Source organism: Hemitrygon akajei, chromosome 6, assembly GCF_048418815.1.
Source record: "Hemitrygon akajei chromosome 6, sHemAka1.3, whole genome shotgun sequence".
In the NCBI taxonomy this organism is placed as follows: Eukaryota; Metazoa; Chordata; class Chondrichthyes; order Myliobatiformes; family Dasyatidae; genus Hemitrygon; species Hemitrygon akajei.
In genome coordinates, this window is record NC_133129.1 from 40,112,701 (window position 1) to 40,132,088 (window position 19,388).

Below are 19,388 nucleotides of genomic sequence, written 5' to 3' on the forward strand. Positions count from 1 at the left end.
TATGCAGTTTTAATCAGTAAGCTTGTTAAATTGTGTTAAAAGGGGGGAAATCTCTTAAACAAGAATATTTTTATAGAATCATTTAAGTTAGCTAAAAGACATAGGTTTTTAATTTGCATTTTAGATACTTGTATTATATAATAGTAGCTGGTTCATTTTCTTTCTGTGACATAATGTGCAACTCAAAACTATAAAGAGCCTGACTGTGTTTAGTTCCTGTATATTAATGACTGATCTTTGACGGTTTAATATCCACTGGAGCTGAAAAAAATTCTGCAGTATTGTTTTTATTGGCTGTAGAATTTGTTTCTGTATGGTTCATTTAAAAGCTTTGGAGCAGGGTTTCAGTCAGTATCTTAACTCTTTCAAAGCCGTACCTCCCTGCTCCCATTCTCCCATTCCTCCTCTTTCACATCCTCTTCCCCCCCCCCCCCCCCCACCACCACATATTAAAACAATTGAAGGGCTTAAGTGGATCTGGAATAGAGTTTGGATACTTTTTAGAAAGCAAAGATTTGATAGAATATTTGAAATTTTTAAGCAGAATATGCTTTAATGTCAGATTTAATCTGACAGATGTGCTAAGGTTTGGTGTTCTGAATACTTCATTTAAAAGAATGTCATTGACTTTTATTTCCCGATGCTATATAATTTATGTAATGCTGAATATTTTAAACATTTTTGCTTGGCAAGCTTCTTAAAACAATGTGTATGCATATTTTTTCATTGTTTTAAAAGTGCTGTAGAATGTTTCTGATATAATTTGGTGCAGGCTTTGAGAATTCCTTAGAATTTAGTAGTGTAAGTAAAGAGTGAGAATTGTCCTACAGAAAATAAGCCAAGATATTTCAGAATTATGTTGAAATTTGACACTATCAGTTAAATTCATTTTCAGCATCTTTTGGTTTGCACATACCTGTGTACAGAATCCTAAAGCAAAAACGGATTCTGCAAAGCTAATTTGGAGAGATATGCTCATTCTTATTGCAGTTAGATCATTTCTCCATATTGTGGAATATTGTTATATTTCCTTGGGATGGAATAGTGTATTTGACCCCTGCATTGTAGTCATGTTTCAATCAACTCCCTTAAGTAATACTTGTTTTTTTTTTGTTTATTGCAAGTGTGTTAGCATAGAATGTTATTCTGGTGAAGCTAACAGGCATACATTTTTAACTCTAACCAACTGCAATGGTCTAAAGTTAATACATTGTTATATTTAACTACAGAGTATATAATTAAACATTTGAGAATAGCAAGTTAAACTGTGTATTCTCTTTGCTATTTGAAACTTGAAATCTGTGTTACTATAAACTTGTTATATACTGGGTATGGAAAAAGAAACATTTTAGCACTTTGAAATTATTCTTAAATTTCATTATTTTCAATTCACACAGCTTTGCCTCCAAAACCACCAAAAGCTACACCTGTAACTAATAACGGGATAAGTAGTAACATGTCTCTACAAGAAGCTGAATGGTACTGGGGAGACATTTCAAGGTGAGTTTGTAACCTTAAAAGTTCTTTGTATACAAAAATATATAGGCATTTTACATCAGCGCTGATATGAAGCTAAAACTGTTAGCCTAACATAAGTACACGTGCAAAACAGGGAAAATTAATAAACATAAACACCAAACTAGAAGCTGTCATTATTTGAATAGCTAAAGTTGAGTCATTGTATATGTGTCAACAGGGAACATTTGAGGATATTAATTAAGTTGGTGAAGAAATGGTGAAAAATCAGAACTTTGATAAAAGGATTTTTCCCCTGCCAATCAGTAGGTTAAAACAAAACTATGCAGACCTGGAAAATATTTGGCTGTGGTGGTTTGCAATTAGAGATGCATGCACTCTTTTTGGAATAAATTGGTTCTGCTTAAATAAAGTTAACTAATTCCTGAAATGGTATCTCTGTACTTCATAGCAATATGTATTTTATTTTTACTGCTTTATTCCTAACCTGCATCCTGCTAAATGTATAATGTATAATAGTATAATTAAACAATTCTTTCTTTTAGGGAGGAGGTCAATGAAAAACTACGTGATACTGCAGATGGTACCTTCTTAGTCCGTGATGCATCTACAAAAATGCATGGTGACTACACTCTTACCTTGAGGTAAATTTTCTGAATATTTGTTATAAACTTCAAGTAATGCAATAGTGTTTTGCCAAAACTTAAACTGGAAAATGTGATTGTTTTACAGAAAAGGGGGCAACAATAAGTTGATCAAAATCTTTCATCGAGATGGAAAATATGGCTTCTCAGACCCATTGACTTTTAACTCAGTAGTGGAGCTTATAAATCACTATCGTCATGAATCGTTGGCACAATACAACCCAAAGCTAGATGTTAAACTATTATATCCAGTGTCCAAGTTCCAGCAGGTATGATTTTTGTGTGCTTTTGTTCTAAATGATGTGTCATCAATTGAAGACAAACATGTTCTGTTGGGTTTTTGTAGAATTGAAAATTTTGCCTTCAAAATACAAAATAGATCCTTTAAGTTTGTATTTAACGTAAATTTAAAGTTAATGATATTGGGCCAGATCTTGCTGACAAGTATCACTGCTTTATGATCACCATCCATGGTTACCGCATACCCATTGTACTGTGCACAGATGCGGAAGACATAGCCTTCTGGCCCATGGTATCCTGGCTCCAACAATGTACACTAGCAGCACCATCTCCAAGGGAGACTGATGGGTCTTGTACATGAAACACTCCATTAAAAAGCTTTGACGCTGACAAAGCTGCACCATCAGCTTTGCTACCTCTGCCATTTGTGGTTAAATACCCCTGATTATACCTGATGTTCTGAAACTTCATTTATAATAGTTTTTAAATTACCCATATTTAAAATTGTGTCGTGTTTTTTCTTAAAGATATAAAGAAGGCTTGGCTTAAAACAATTTAACATATTAATCTCGACTGAAGTAATTAGGAAAAAGGGAGCTTGCCTTGCCCTTCCAATCCCCATTAAAATCTACTGAGTTTGCAAATCCTGTGCCAGGTCTAACCTGGATGATCTCAGCAGGATTGAGTTTGACATTTGATTCCCAATGGCAGTGGAAAGTGAAAAATATACCATTCTGTATCTGTCACTGAGCTTTAGAACTTGTTTGGAAGTCTTGGTTTTCCATGTGGCTAAAAACCAATTCTCCTTTGTTTGAAACTGCATCTACTAACCAGCAAGATCTGATTTATAAATGAGCATTTTGCATAATGCCATGGGTTAACCAGTGTTATTTATTTAATGTCACATTTTTTGTTTCCTTCAGGATCAAGTGGTAAAAGAGGATAATATTGAAGCAGTGGGCAAGAAACTACACGAGTATCATACTCAGTACCAGGAAAAAAGCAGGGAATATGACCGACTTTATGAAGAATGTACAAGAACATCTCAAGTGAGTCTTGCAAGTTTTTTTAAAAAAAGAATGTTTTTCTGTATGAGAATTTCTGCAAAGCATTTCATCAGTGAAAGTATGTTTATGGGAGTGACTAAGTTGAATCACTAATCCTTCTCATTTAAGAAAACATTTTTTTAACTGTAGCAAGATTTGGTTACCAAACTTCTGTGAATGTTTTGTTTATTCTCATTTAGGAAATTCAAATGAAAAGGACAGCTATTGAAGCATTTAATGAAACAATCAAAATATTTGAAGAGCAGTGTCAAACACAGGAAAGGTACAGCAAGGAGTACATTGAAAAATTCAGGCGAGAAGGAAATGAAAAGGAAATCCAGAGGTACGTATTTGCTCAACTTAACTATTGAACAAAAACGTTCGTATTTTCTTTTAATTTCCAGGCAATTGTAAACCATGTATAAAATCTTACCATTTTATTTGCAATGTAGTTTGCAGGTATTTACATTAAGCTTTGAAGTAACCTTTCTGTTAGTTTTATCCTCTCAAGTTCATCTTTTCCGTATTCGTTGCAGAGCCTCGTAGTATTTTATGAAGTTCAGAAATGCGCACACACACTACAATTATTGTTTAGCCACATTTTATACAAATTGCCCATGGCTTTGTATCTATTAGATTCTTGGTATTTGCACTCCTTGGCTATTTTTAATATTATGCATCGTTTTCCTATATCTCTTTATTCAGTACCTCCATTTCATTTTGTACTTTCCAAGAAATAATTTGGAGTCTTTATTCCTACGAAAAGAAGCTGCCTTGCGTGCCAAAATAAAAGCAAACTCCTCAGCAGGTCAGATAGTGCATCTGATGATAACAGTTAATATTTCAGTTTTCTTCACCTGGGATAAACAGAAGGACTAACTTGCTGAGATGGAAGGGAAGGATAGGATAAGGTGGGGCACACATCTGTGGGGTTCAATGGGATGTTTGAAATAAATTAGAGATCCTCTGGTTAGTAGTTTAGTGGGGGCATTTAGACAGTAATAATGTTATGAAAAGGGCTTCCATTAACTGTGATTAAGTCATTCCCTGTGGTCTTGACTTCTACATTGTTACCATTGCTGACAGAAGTTACTTTTAAGCTTAGTGTAAATATTTGCAACAGGTAAAAGAACAACGTGAACTAATATACAAATGGATTAGTTACAAACCTGAAGTTGTTAAAATTGGTATAGAGCCCATGAATCATCCTCGGATGCAGAATGAAGTGTTGGTCCACAAACTTGTATTATAACAGTGCAAGAGGACATGTGCAGGTCATTGTGGCGTGGCAAATAGGCAAAACTAAACTCATTGTCATCTCTGCGGACTAAACCCAACTCTTCCACAAAACACTCATCCCATATGCTTGGTTTGCGAATCCATTATACAGCCCTTATCTACATTTTCTGATGAATCTTAGAACTTGGTTGTATAAATAGAGCTATTTTAAGAATATGTGTAATCTATTCTTTTTCATTTGGCTTTCTAGATGTTTTACCATCTTTCACAATGCCTCTAATGTCTGGTCTGCTTTAAAACAAAGCATGTATACGAATAGTCTGTGGGGGGAACTAATCCAGGAATTTGCCTTTTTTATGGACACTAGACAGTATGAATTACATTCCTTTCATCCATCTATGATTCATTTTCCCCATTTAGTTGATGTATTTGGATATTATATTTAATTTGATATCTGAATATCTAGTTATGCAATCATTTTAAACCTGGGATTTCTTCCCTTTTTAAGCCCCATCTGCGGCATACGCCGCTGACAACCGCACGCCAGAGTCCTCTGTCCTGCACCAGTCCTTCACATTGTCTCTGGGTGTAGACCATCTCCTTGGAGTATCCCTCCTTCCCAGGGATGAGGTCTTTAGAGCTTCTGTTGGCACTTCTCTAACACTGGGTTTTTAAAGGAATGAGGTTACTCCTCATTTTGCAGCTGTGTTTGGAACCATCCCTGGTGAAGTTTTCCCTCTAGTTTATTAAGCTTTGTATCCCTCTTCAGTGTTCATTCTTTAACTTTGAAGGCTTAGACAAAATATCTCTTCTTGAATCTGGTTTATTTTGAATATTGGTTTTCTAGCTTCTGGCTTTTACTTTTGCCTATTTTATAGTAAAATGTTTTTTATTTAATAGTATTATTTCATTTTTCTGTTTTCTTTACTGTCAGTTGAAGTTTTCTTTTTGTGCATCTTCTATATGATTTCATATTTTCCTAGCTACATCAGAATTTTAGTGGCATGTATTTCAGAAGAGTTTTGAACAGTTTCACAACAAAGGAAAATAGTGTTTTGATTACATAAGTGAAATAACACTTAAAGTGAAACTTCGCAGTCTTGTGTTAAGTGTTGTGTTCAAAGTCAATGTTCATAATGTATTTTATTTTTCTTCAGGATAATGGTAAATTATGAAAAACTGAAGTCTCGCATCAGTGAAATTGTTGACAGCAAACGAAGATTGGAGGAAGATTTGAAGAAGCAAGCAGCTGATTACAGGGAAATTGACAAAAGGATGAATAGCATCAAACCTGACCTAATTCAGCTAAGGAAAACGAGAGACCAATACCTAACGTAAGCAAAATGCCTAAAGGTCACTTAAACCTCATGGTGCTGGAAATACTTGAGAGGTGAGGCAGAATATCTCCATGGATACTGCCTGACTTATTGGGTATTACCAGCATTTTGTGTTTCAATTTCTGAACTCTACCATCCACTGTATTTTGGGCTTTGAAACTTTTCTTTCATTATTAGAAAGCAAATATGTAGTAGCTATGATTGAATGTAACTTGGGTGTAATATGCTTCTGATAGTCATAGAGTAGTACAGCAGAGAAATAGCCTTTAGGCCCATCTAATCCATGCCGAGCCATTTTAAATTGCCTACTCCCATTGACTTGCACTGGGACCATAACTGTCCAGACTCCTACTATCGATCTTAGGTCGAAATATTAAGCTTATCATCTAGAATATCCATTGTAGTTCATTTCACTGGGAAGACTAGAGAAGTTAACGTCTTTGATATAGCTCCAATACAAAGTTTAGATTGTGACATCAAATACATCAACAGTCATAACTAGATTGTTCTTTTACCCATTGTACTAATGAGATTATAAGTATTGCACCTCCTTGCTCAATAATGTTCATTTCCCTCAATTTTACTTTTTTAATCTTGAAGGTGGTTGACACAAAAGGGAGTTCGACAGAAGAAGATCAATGAGTGGCTTGGCATTAAGAATGAGAATGCTGAAGAGTAAGTAACTTCCATTTTTAACTACTATTAAAAGGTTATGCACTGTTTCTATGAGTATCGATGCTTGAACAAGAAATGTTTTATTTGTTTTAGTCAATACTCTATGGTGGAGGATGATGAAGATCTACCTCATCACGATGAACGAACATGGAATGTAGGCAGTATTAACAGGACTCGGGCAGAGAGCTTACTGAGAGGAAAACGGGATGGAACATTCTTGGTCCGAGAAAGTAGCAAACCAGGCTGTTACGCATGTTCAGTCGTGTATGTAATCTTATCCTTTTGCAGCAAATACTATGTGTATTTAAAAACTTGCCTTTATGAAGCAATTTATTGTTATACTCAGGATACTACAGAAATTTCTCCAAACGGGGTGTTAACTTTCAAACTACAGCTCGCCTCCAATTAACAAAAGATTGTAATTTAACAGCAGTCCATAAAAGTGAAAATCACTATGGTAGCAATACTTCAGAACATTGTAAAAAAAAAAATGCCATCAAGAGGCTTGAAGTGTGTTACTAAAAGTGGAGAACGAGGAAGCTAGTTCTGCTGTTCATAGGAATGGACTTCTAAATTTAATGTCATGGGAGTTCCTCCTTATGTAGGGATGTCTAAGTTAAGTGTTTGTAACCAGGCACAGCCAGTACTGTTGCCTTGTATGTGAATACAGCAACCATTTTACAGGATTACATATGAGATTTTGATATTGATTTAAGGAATATCCTGGGCCACAACATAAACTCCCCTTTCTTCAGAAACTGGCATTGACTCTATCCTGCACTAAACAGCTAGATGTAGCCTTGGGTTAACATTACATCAGAGATACTTCATCTTCAGCAGTGAAGCATTACCCCAGTACTATCCTGAAGCAGGAGCTCGAGTTATGATATCCAGCATACGATTTAGCCCTGTAATCTTAGAACATTTTGGGCATGAGTGTCAGAGGCAGTTTTCAGCCAATGATTTGGGCCAATCCCTTAACAATTTGTTTTGGTGTTTTTATTCCTTTTTATATTTTTCTGATCATCTCTGTTCAGCACCTCCATTAAAGTGCTTGGTGTGAACTCATCCACTACAGACAAATGTGGAGTGTAAAAGTACAATTCAACATGCTGTTAGAATATTCCTGTTGCATCCTGTAGTATGACTTAACGACAGGCAGCGTTACCCAAGCTTAAAATATTGGTTGATATTTCTCCACCTGAAAGAAAAAAGTATTTTTAAAGCTATTGGTTGATGTACTATTATTTCCAATGCATTTTAATTTACAATGTTTCTTTCTCTCTTGTAGGGTGGATGGTGATGTGAAACACTGTGTCATAAATAAAACTCCCACAGGATATGGATTTGCAGAGCCATACAACTTGTACAGCTCACTTAGAGAACTGGTGCTACATTATCAGCATACATCACTTGTACAGCACAATGACTCCCTTAATGTCACACTAGCCTATCCAGTATATGGCAATCAGAGAAGATGAAAGCTAAAGGCTTGGCTTTTGACTGCTGGATGGTCATTGAAATGGCTCCTACCACTTTGCTCTGATTCAGTTTGATTCCGGTTCGGGAAATGATGTGCAAAGTTGACTTGAGCTTTCCAGAGACAAGCGAGAAGTGACCGTGTTAGACCTCTGAATATAAATTCCTAAAGTGCTTTTTTTTTGAAGAAAGCACTTATTAATTGAGGACTGCAGAACTATCTCCTTTTTGGGGATGTTGGGGCCTGTTTCTATTGGTGCTTGTTTACATTCTTCATAAGGATTTACCAGTTGGAATGTTGGATACTGCAAATCCATGGAAATATATTTAAAAATCTGAAGCAGGAACATCAGTGTTTTTAAAAATCCAGTGACCTGTTTCTCCTTGATCCAGATCAAGATAAAAATGTCAAAATGGAATAATTCAGCAACAAAAGTGAACTTCACATGTAGCAAGCTGGCACTTTGAACATTTGTACCAGGTTTATGATGGAAAAAGGGAATGTTTTGTTCGGAAGGGTTCTGTGCGTGTGAATGGGACACTCAAACAGTGCCAGGTTTCTAGAGTTGAGGCAATGTAAGCCTGTTTTATTAACTGTTTAAAATCTGAAGGAAAGGACTTCTACAAAAATGGCACACAGTATATAAAACCATTGTATATATGTATATGGAATATCCCGTTCTGGGGTAGTTGGATCAAGTAAAATGAAAAGCTATCATCCTAATCACAGCAGATTTTACATCGTTTCTCCTATTTTAAAGCTTTTTTTTTAGATATTGCTATGCAAGCCTGCATATTGCATATCATATTCTCAAGAGTACCCCACAATATAAGCTTTGTTTTGTTGCCTAAAAGTGTTGTCTGTTTTTGCAATGTTCTGTTGGTGTTTCCAGAACACACAAGTTGTCTGCGAATGCAGCTTTGAGAAAGTAGGGGGGTGGGAACTGAATGTGTTCGAAATCACTGGTTAATTCTATCTGAATGGCAATTTGGCTATTTCAAAAGCAAATTTAGAAAACAAGACTTCAAACTATTTCCAAAATGTATTACCGGTATGTAGCTGGTTTAACCACGTTGTTTTCTCCTAACAAGCAACCATATTTCATGTCTCTCGAAAACACTAAAGAAATTTTCCTTTTCGAAAGGAAAACAAAATCCCAAGTCTAATGCTAACAATAGCTTCTTGCTCCAGTTTTAAAAACTGGAAGTCTTTGAGTCACTCAGTTCTCCATGCCTTCTACAGTTTTCAGGCTTTTAAACTTGCTATACTCAAATCGTTCTTTCTGATTTGCTTCATCTTTATTTTCATTTCGGCCATGGTCCTGCACTTATGACCCAGGGCCCTTAACTTATTACCTCAGTTGTATTTAAAACAAAATTAGCCATTTAATGTGCATAATTGCAACCCTGTACCTGAACTTTTAGTGGTCGTGTTAGTGGAAAACAACATGCTTGATATCAAATCCTTACTCTTACGCAGTGCATTGCTGTAATTCAGTTTATTGTTTCACACAACGCAAAAGCAGAAGTGTTTTGGAACTTCAGTAGCAAAATGGTGCACATTTCAAGATTCTTGCAAAGAATGCAGTATCCTTGTGTGCTAACTTTTTGCTACATAGTGTAGCATAAAATAGTAATGTGCCAACCTTCTGAACTTGACTATCAGTACCATTGTGGATTTTATTCGCATATGAGGTGTTTCATGTTTCAATCCCAAATTGTAAAGCTCATTTGAAGCACAGTTTGGATCATCCAGCTTACAGGGTCATTGTAACCTTACAGTTGGATAATTCAGAACTTCATAACCTTTTTGTGGTGGAAATTAAGAGAAGTCCCAGTGCTGAGGGAGGGGTAGCAGGAAAATTAAAACATTTCTTAGAGCCAAAGTTTGTCTAAGCTAAAATAGTGTTCTATTGTATAATTTATAAACTTAAATTAATTCTGCACATAGCCAAGCATCCATGACTATGCAACTTGAGTTGTCACGGAACACAGCTTAAACTTGCTGAAGGACAATCGTGTAAAAATAAATGTTAATTTAATTCTACAAATAAGCCATTTTTGGTCTTCTAATTTTTTAAACAAAAGATATCTTGGTAAATTAAAACTAGTGAGGGCTTGCTTACCCTTTATGCACATTTTGTAATCCAATTTGCGGTCATTTTGTTCAATGTCAGCATGAGGAGAAATGGCATTGTTTACTTTTAATGTGTAATGAAGATGTTAATTCTAAGATATTAGACTATAATGTACTAGGCTTTAATATTATTCATATTATCTTCCTGTGTGCACCACTCTGCAATTTGAATATTTTCAACATCAGAATGCTTATGCATTTGGTAGTGTGAAACAATACAGATACGTCTGCACAAAATAATTGTGGTTCCGTGAGCATGCTTTAAGCTCTTCCAAAGGTACCATGCGTGATGAGCTTTACCAATTGAATTCAACTGTTAAATGTTTGGGTGTTGAAATGGGTATGCGCACAGAATTTTCTTTCTGTATTGAAATTCAGTTGTTTGTGTCTCTACAGTGTATGTTCTCCGTATTTTGCTGTAGCTGTATTTTTTGAAGAAGCTTTGCAACTTTAAATGTGTGTAAATGCTTCTTTGTTTTTAATGGTACTACTGCTGATGAGCTCTTTTTAAAAGATTTGCATTGTGTGCCATTTTGTTCAGTGTTGCATTTCTGTGAAACTTCCTTCATTGTGGAATTTCGTGTTTTCACATGGTGATGCATATCTTAACAAAACTGATCTGAAAGGATATTAATCTTGTAATTATTCATGAGCCATTTTATTTCTTGAAGTAATAAATGTAGTTGCATAATTTGTCCTTGACGTTGGGAGTTTAAAAAAAATTCCATCATCCTGCCCGGAATTTATTCCACCTTCCATTGAGTGATTGCTTTGAACGTAGAGTACATTCAAAGTGGGGAAAGGGTGTACCGTTGATCTTGAGGCATTAATTCCATATTGCATATTTTAAATTCATTATTTTTCAAAAGATTTTGGAAACAGCTTCAGTTCTGCTATGCCTTTTGGTGGGTTCATCACCACGAGACTGCAGTTATGACCCAATGTGCTGCTATACCTTTCAGTTCTTTAAAAAAAACTTAAATTCCTTAAGTACAAATAATGTTTGTATATTAGTTAAGATTGCTTTGTTTAAAAAGCCTATGCCCTTTATTAAAGAATTACAGAAGCTAGCAGGATAGGTTGTATGGTCTGAAAAGACAATACAATTACTGTAAAATACATCCTCAAAGCTATGCTTGTTCTAGGTTTAATAGTTTTTCATTTTAATTTGGTATAATTCATGTATTATGGCTATCATAAGGAATAAAGATTTTTTTGTTTGAAATAGTCTGTGTGGAACTGAGGAAGTAGATATACATAGTATAGAATTCCATGGCCTAATGTGACTGGTTTCATGTAATTACAAAGTGCAATTCTTAAAGATTTGTGTTACGTTGTTTTAAATAGCCATGAAGACCGGAGGTGTGTAGTTGCTATGGATATTGACATAGAGGGATGTTACAAATGTGAAAATCCTTAGTAACTGCATACCTATAAATTAATTAATGGCATTAGAGCTAAAAATCCCCTTTTCTTTGAGAAGGCCCTATTGTAACTATGAAATTACCATTTCTTTAACTATGGGTTTTATTTGGATTATGTCTAACGGACACCTTTCTAAGCATTGCTTTAAAACTGCATAAAAAGTACTGTTTGTAACAATTTAATTTATTGGAAATATATCTAAAATCTGTGTTGAGCAGTGGGAAGTGTATACAATTTACCACAGGTAAATGCTAATATTACTGATATTACTGGAGAATTGGGGGGGGGGGGGAGATTCTTCAAGCTGCCCAATGATTTTGCAACATTGATGTATCTTTACAAACTTCAGTCAATTTTGCATATTTACAACATACTATATATTGATCATCAGTGCTTGATTTACTGTAGGGAAGCTATGGTTACCTAATTAGTTTGAATTGATTTTGTACTAAATTTCTATTTAGTGAACGATTTCTAATCTACATTGATTGGCCTTGTTGGGAATAGTACTGTGGTAAATGGATTGTTGGTCCCAATTTATTGAGTGACTTAAGTACCTAAGGGCTACCAAATGGTATCAACAATGCTTAATCTAGGTGCTTAACTTGCTCACTAGGCTATTGGTGATGGGATGTTGGTGCAGTTAGTTGGGCTCAAAATTCCAACCAGTATCTATTATGCAACCTTGCATTATTGAGTATCTGTTCATTTATTTATTAATTGGTAGTAAGGTACTTGGGAAAATTATAGGAATGGGCAGAATCAGAGTGGATTAATGAATGCGGAACTGGGTCTGGCAAATAAATCTCTGGGCTTGTTTAAATGGTAGAATGAAGTTGGGGATTGCTGCTTAAATTTGGATTCTTAGGCTTTCAGTAAGGGCCATGTAAGATGAGAGACCATAGATTGTAGGCGTGTATATTAGCATGATCTGCAAACTTAATAGACAAAATAAACTTAAAAGACAAAATAGGAATAATCAAAGCATTTTCAGGTTGGAAGGCTTATAGCTAATTCCTTGCTGTTTCCGTATTTCAAATGTATTATTTCCAAGATTGTTGATACAAACTTGGGTGGCATTGTGAGTTGTGCGAGGATGTACACTGGAAAGTGAATGAGGAAATAGTCAAGTCAAGAATATTGTCATTTCGACCATAAACTGCTAGTACAGTACACAGTAAAAACGAAATAACGTTTCCTCCAGGACCCTGGTGCTGCATGAAACAACACAAAACTACACTAGACTATGTGAGACAGCTCAAGGCTACATTAGACTATGTAAAACATAAAAACTGAACTAGACTACAGACCTGCACAGGGCTACATAAAGTGCACAAAACAATGCAGGGCAGTACAATAATTAGTAGACAAGACAATAGGCATAGTAGAGGACAAATTACAATATAAATGATGTCTAGACTCTGAGTATTGAGGAGTCTGATGGCTTGGGGGAAGAAACTGTTGCACAGTCTGGTTGTGAGAGTCCGAATGCTTCGGTACCTTTTGCCAGATGGCACGAGGGAGGAGGTATACACAGTGGCCACTTCATTAGGTACAGGAGTAGAACCCAGTGTGGTCTTCCGCTGTAGCCCATCCACATCAAGGTTTCACATATTGTGCATTTTGAGATGCTCTTCTGCACACCACTGTTGTACTGTGTGGTTAATTGAGTTACTGTTGGCTTCAACCATACTGGCCATTCTCCTCTGATCTCTCCAATTAGCAAGGTATTTACACCCACAGAACTGTCACTCACCAGTTGTTTTTTGTTTTCATAGCGTTCTCTGTGAACTCTAGAGACAGTGGTGCTTGAAAATCCAGGAGATCAGCAGTTGCTGAGATATTCAAACCAATCCATCTGGCACCAACAATCATTCCAGTCAAAGTCGCTTGGATCACATTTCATCCCTATTCTGATGTTTAATTTGAGCAACAACTGAACCTCTTGACCATGCCTGCATGCTTTTATGCATTGAGTTGCTACCACATGATTGGACGATTAAATGTTTGCATTAACAAGCAGGTGTACAGGTGCCTAATAAAGTGGCCACAGAGTGTAGATGAAAAGTGCAAAGTCAGATGTGTTGTATCCCATCTAATAGCACATGGTCCTTAGCCTTCTATGCCTAGCTGAATCAGATGGTTGTCTCAATGTTTCTTAGATGCTTTTGGCAGTCATAACATATGGAAACAGAATTAGGCCATTCAGCCCATTGAGTCTGCTCCGCCATTCCATCATGACTGATCTTGGTTTCCACTCAACCCCATACCACCTACTTTTTCCATACCCTTTGATTCCTTGACTGATCTGGAAATGATCAACTTCCACTTGAAATATGCCCATGGACTTGGCCTCCACTTCAATCTGTGGCAGACAATTCCACAGATCCACCACTCTGGTTTAAAAAAAATCCTCCACCTCTGTTCTAAAAGATTGCCACTCAATTTTGAGGCTATGCCCTCTAGTTCTGGATACCCCCACCATAGCCTATCTCATAGGAAGGATATCATTAAGCTAATAGGGGATGCAGAAAATAATTCAAAAATGTTCCTCAGAAAGATGGGCTTGAGATAAAAGAAGAGGCTGGATATGCTGGGACTATTTTCTCTGGAGCCAAGGACATAGATAAAGGCTCAGAGACATAGATAAAGTGACTGGCTGCAGTCTTAATTTTCCTCCCAACAGGGGAGTCTAAAACTAGGGGGCATTGGTTTTAAAGTGAATGGAGGAGGATTGAAAGGGAACCTGTTGGGCAAGGTTTTCAAAGGTGGTGGGTATGTATACAGAAAGTGGTAGAGGTGCGAGCAATTACAACGTTCAAAGATATTTGGATGGATACAAAGATAGGAAAGGTTTAAACAGATATGAGAGAAACCTAGGCACACGTGGATAGTTCAGGAAGATTACCTTGATCGGCATGAATGAGGCTAAAGGGCCTGTTTCCATGCTGTGTATCTCGCAGTGTTTTCCAGTTCCTTCCCCTTGTGTGTTCTTTTTTAAAAAAAAAAAAAAAAATCCCATTCATATCTCCTCATCACTTGCCCTAAATCTGTCTGTTCATCATGGTAATGTAGTGGTAAGGATGTATGTAGGCCTCGGTTAGTCTCGATAGACCATGGATTTGCACCTTGAAAAGTTTCCAGGGCGCAAGCCTGGGCAAGGTTTTTTTTTAATGGAAGACCAGCAGTTGTCCATGCTGCAAGTCTCCCCCCTCCATGCCACTGATATTGTCCAAGGGAAGGGCATTAGGACCCATACAGCTTGACACTGGTGTCATCGCAGAGCAATGTGTGGTTAAGTGCCTTGCTCAAGAACACACGAAGCCTCAGCCAAGGCTCAAACTAGCGACCTTCAGATCACTAGGTGAACACCTTAACCACTTGGCCACATGCCAACAGGTAAGGATAACGCTATTACAAATCAGGGTGGTGGACTTTGGAGTTCACTTCTGGTGCCTTGTGTATGTTCTTTCTGTGATCACGTGAGTTTCCTCCAGGTGCTCTGGTTTCCTCCTGCTGTCCAAAGACATCCTGGTTAGTGGTGCACTGTACTGGTTATTGTAAATTGTTCTATGATTAGGCTAGTGTTAAGTAGGTGGGTTGTTGGCTGACATAGCTTGTTGGGCAGGGAGGGACTTGTTCAGTAATCAAAATAAATAAACATTCCTCTACCATCATCCTTAAATCCTAATGGCAAACTGAATTTTTGAACCAGTTTCCCGATTTGGTCTGGATCCCATGTGTGATTTTGTCAGAAGCTTTACTAAAATCATGTAAATTACATATGTCCTGTCCTCATCAATACCATCTTTTGCTCCTTCAAAGAATTCAATGAAATTGGCCAGACAAGATCTGCTCTTGACAAAGCCATTTTGCGTATCTCCAAGTGGCCATTAATCCTTGTTCAATGTTTTTTTTTTCTAGTATCTTCCCCCCTGTTCATGAAACACTTCTTGATCTAGAGTTATCATCTTTCTTGTTTGCTCTTCTCCACTCATCTAGTACTTGTGTCTGGCAATGATTTTTTTTAACATCCTAGCCACCCCATAATTTTTTTGTCTTGCCTACCACAGCAGCCAACCAAGGAATTATCTATCTTTTTAAGCCCTTTCCTCCAACTCCTCTAGAGCCTCTGTTACTTGGATGATCTGCACTAGAATTTCAACTACACCTTCAGTGAATTCTTCAATTATTTCCGTTGTGAATACAGATAAAACCTATTCACTTATACCTTCTGGCTCCATAGATTTAATAAAAAGCATGAGAAATTCTGCAGATGTTAGAAATCCAAGGCAGTGCTTACAAAATGCTGGAGGAACGTGGCAGGTCAAGTAGCATCTATGGAAATTAATAAACAGCTGACGTCTAAGGCTGAGACCTTTCAGGACTGGAAAGGAAGGGAGAAGATGTCAGAATAAAAAGGTGGAGGAGAGGGATTGAATAAGAGGGGAGGGGGAGGGAATTTTGAATTTTACTAATTTTCCTATACCCCACTGTAGCCTCTTGCCTCTTCTCATCTGCCTATCACCTCTTCCTGGGTCCCCTCCTATATCCCTTTCGCTTGTGATCCAATCTCCTCTATTAGATTTCTTCTTCACCAGCCCTACTCTCCCAGCTTCACCTGTCACCTTCTAGCTATCCTCCTTCCCCTCCCCCACCTGTTTATCTTCCCCTTTCCAGTCCTGAAGAACGCCCTGACCTGAAACATTAACTGTTTATTCATTTCTATAGATGCTGCCTAACCTGTTAAATTTTGTGTATGTTGCCTTTAAAGTGAGTCTACAAAATTAAAACTGACCTTTTGCTCGTTAGGTCTTTCCCGTTTATTTTTTTTTAAATCCCTATAGATGTCATATACTCTTCTCCCCCAAACCTCCTCTATATCCAGTTCCCTACACTTGTTAACCTAGCTTTTACCCTGACAGGAACATTGTTGGTCTTGAACTCTAACTAGTTCCCTTTTTGCACGTTTCACACTGTGTTGATGCAGATTTGGAACACCTGTGTAGATACCTTGGAACACAAGTTCATAGTTTCCATTAAGTTTGATATTAAACCATTCATGCCAAACTCCTTTCCAGTATAAATTTTCTGACCCAGTCTTTCCCCAACAATACTGGTTGATTAGTGTAGAGCCGTACGCCATTGAAATGGATTCTTCAACCTCCCAAGTGCATGCTGACCAAGCATCCAACTATTTTAATCCTACACCAATCTCAATTTATTCTCAATGCCCGTTAACTCACTCAAATTCCACCTATCATGTGCACAGTAATGGCGCTTTGCCTATCAACTTGCAAGTCTTTCAGATGTACGAGGAAACCCCCATGGTCACAGGGAGAATGTGCAATCTCCACATGGTGCTCATAGTTAAGATTATCTGAATGTTTCCACGCTCAGGCTGCTCCGTTAGTGTTTAAACTGGCATGATATGTCAGTTTAATTAGCAATCTGGTACCATGTTGATACTTTGGATATTTCTGTAATCAACAAAGGTGGTAGCATAAAAGATCAGCTGTAATCCCACTAAATAGCAGTCCTCCTTTGTTCTCACTGACCCCAATACTCTGTAAGACTTGTGCTCTTCTGATGCAAAATGTTTCTTTCAGTAAGAAAGCCCACGCGTGCTTTGACAACTCTGGCCTTTACCATGTATGCTGCGGGTGATGCTTTTTCCTCACAATTAAAGCCTTTGAATTGATATTTAGGTTTGCTTTCTTTTCCTTCTGTTTAGTATTGTTTTGTACAGGCCTGCACTTGCCATCACCATCCTCTGCTGTTATTTAGTCAATAAATAACTTTTATGTATTCCATTATCAGCTGCAAGACTCACAGCCAATTGAATATATCAATCTTTTCTAGGAAACCAACATTATTATGTTTTGTAACTCCAGAAACTAACCAAAAGGAAAAAAAAAACAGGAGCCAGGGAGAACCTGTATGCTCAGTTTTACTTTAGTGAGGTGTGTACATATCACGTGGCAATACACAACACACTTGTCTGCTTAGCTATAAACTCCAACTTGATATAGAATGCACCTTAACTCAAATATGTAATGTATTGCTCCCATAAATGGTATGGGAATGTGATGCAGAGGTTATGGGGCTTCCACTTCCATCACTCACAACGTGACATGACTGCATCTACACCATGAGGTGAGGTGTCACAGGCAAGCTTCACTGGACAATGTCGATCATAAAGTGTGAGTACTATGTCCGGTATCACCTCTTCCTTTGCCTTTCAGAATGTCACTTCACACTGCTTTGTTCATTGGTTTGCCTTCTGGATCTGTAGTATTGAGTTCAAGGAGGAGAGCACAGTTGCCAGGTTTGGCATGAACCCATTACAGCACTTGACAAATCCTAAAAAGACCACAACTATGACACATCCTTTAGCCTTGGGGCATTCACCACTGCCTGAATTTGAATCTCAGCACACTTGTGTAGTCTTTGTGCGTCAATGGTGTGACCACAGTAAGTGATGGTTGATTTAAAGGATTCACACTTCTTGTGTCATGCTCTAAGCCCATAATTTTACAATCTTTTTAACACTGTCTTTTGAGATTTTGGAGATGTCCCTTGTCAACCTCACCGATATCACTAATATCATCCAGGCAAAATTAAGTGCCAGGGCAGCCTTGCAGCACCTGGTCACAGCCTTCTGCCAGAGTACAGGGGCAGATGCTCCTCCAAAAATAAGCCTCTTATAGTGATAAAGCTCATTGTGTGTATTTATGGTGAGAAACACTTTGGAATCCTATCATCACCTTCAGTTGGTAGGCCTCAACTAAGTCCATTTTGCTGAAGCGTTTCCCTCCAGAAAGGTTTGCAAAGATGTTCTCTATCCTGGGCAGAGGATATTGATCTACTTTCAGTACTGGGTTCATGGTGACCTTAAAATCACCACAGATCCTGACAGACCTATTCTTGGCTACTGGGGCTACTGGTATTGCTCCCGGGCTCCAGTTGACATAGCACCATAAAAAAACCTTCAGCACAATACAGGCCCTTTGGCTCAAAAAGTTGTGCAGAACATGTCCTTAGCAATTACCTAGGGTTACCTGGAGCGCTCTATTATTCTGATCTCCATGTACCTGTCCAGGAGTCTGTTAAAAGACCCTATCATATCTGCCTCCACTACTGTCGCAGGCAGCCCATTCCGCACACTGACCACTCTCTGCATTAAAAAAAACCTTACCACTGACATCTCCTCTGCACCTTAAAACTGCCCTCTCGTGCTAGCCATTTCAGCCCTGGGAAAAAGCATCTGACTGTTCACACAATCAATGCCTCTCATCATCTTGTACACCTCTATTGGGTCACCTCTCATCCTCCGTCGCTCCAAGGAGAAAAGGCTGAGTTCACTCAACCTATTCTCATAAGGCATATTTCCCAATCCAGGCAACATCCTTGTAAATCTCCTCTGCACCCTTTCTATGGCTTCCACATCCTTCCTACAGTGAGGCAACCAGAACTGAGCACAGTGCTCCAAGTGGGGTCTGACCAGGGTCCTATATAGCTGCAACATTACCTCTCGGCGCTTAAACTCAATCCCATGATTGATGAAGGCCAATGCACCATACACCTTCTTAACCACAGAGTCAACCTGAGCAGCTGCTTTGAGCGTCCTATGGATTTGGACCCCAAGATCCCTCTGATCCTCCACACTGCCAAGAGTCTTACCATTAAT

At 37.8% G+C, this 19,388-nt stretch overlaps 1 protein-coding gene across 3 annotated transcripts in view; it reads left to right on the forward strand.

Annotated features, from left to right (window-relative positions):
- Positions 1-10,966, forward strand: part of pik3r1 (phosphoinositide-3-kinase, regulatory subunit 1 (alpha)) — a 68,412-nt gene extending 57,446 nt beyond the window's left edge. For all 3 annotated transcript variants that reach the window (XM_073048192.1, XM_073048193.1, XM_073048194.1), the window contains 9 exons: positions 1,398-1,500; positions 2,022-2,120; positions 2,209-2,389; positions 3,284-3,409; positions 3,607-3,749; positions 5,803-5,979; positions 6,583-6,657; positions 6,751-6,921; positions 7,949-10,966. In XM_073048192.1, coding sequence (XP_072904293.1) covers positions 1,398-1,500; positions 2,022-2,120; positions 2,209-2,389; positions 3,284-3,409; positions 3,607-3,749; positions 5,803-5,979; positions 6,583-6,657; positions 6,751-6,921; positions 7,949-8,138 — 1,265 coding nt within the window. In that variant the 3' untranslated portion in view covers positions 8,139-10,966. The remainder of the gene's footprint in view (positions 1-1,397; positions 1,501-2,021; positions 2,121-2,208; positions 2,390-3,283; positions 3,410-3,606; positions 3,750-5,802; positions 5,980-6,582; positions 6,658-6,750; positions 6,922-7,948) is intronic.
- Positions 10,967-19,388: the final 8,422 nt, after the last annotated feature.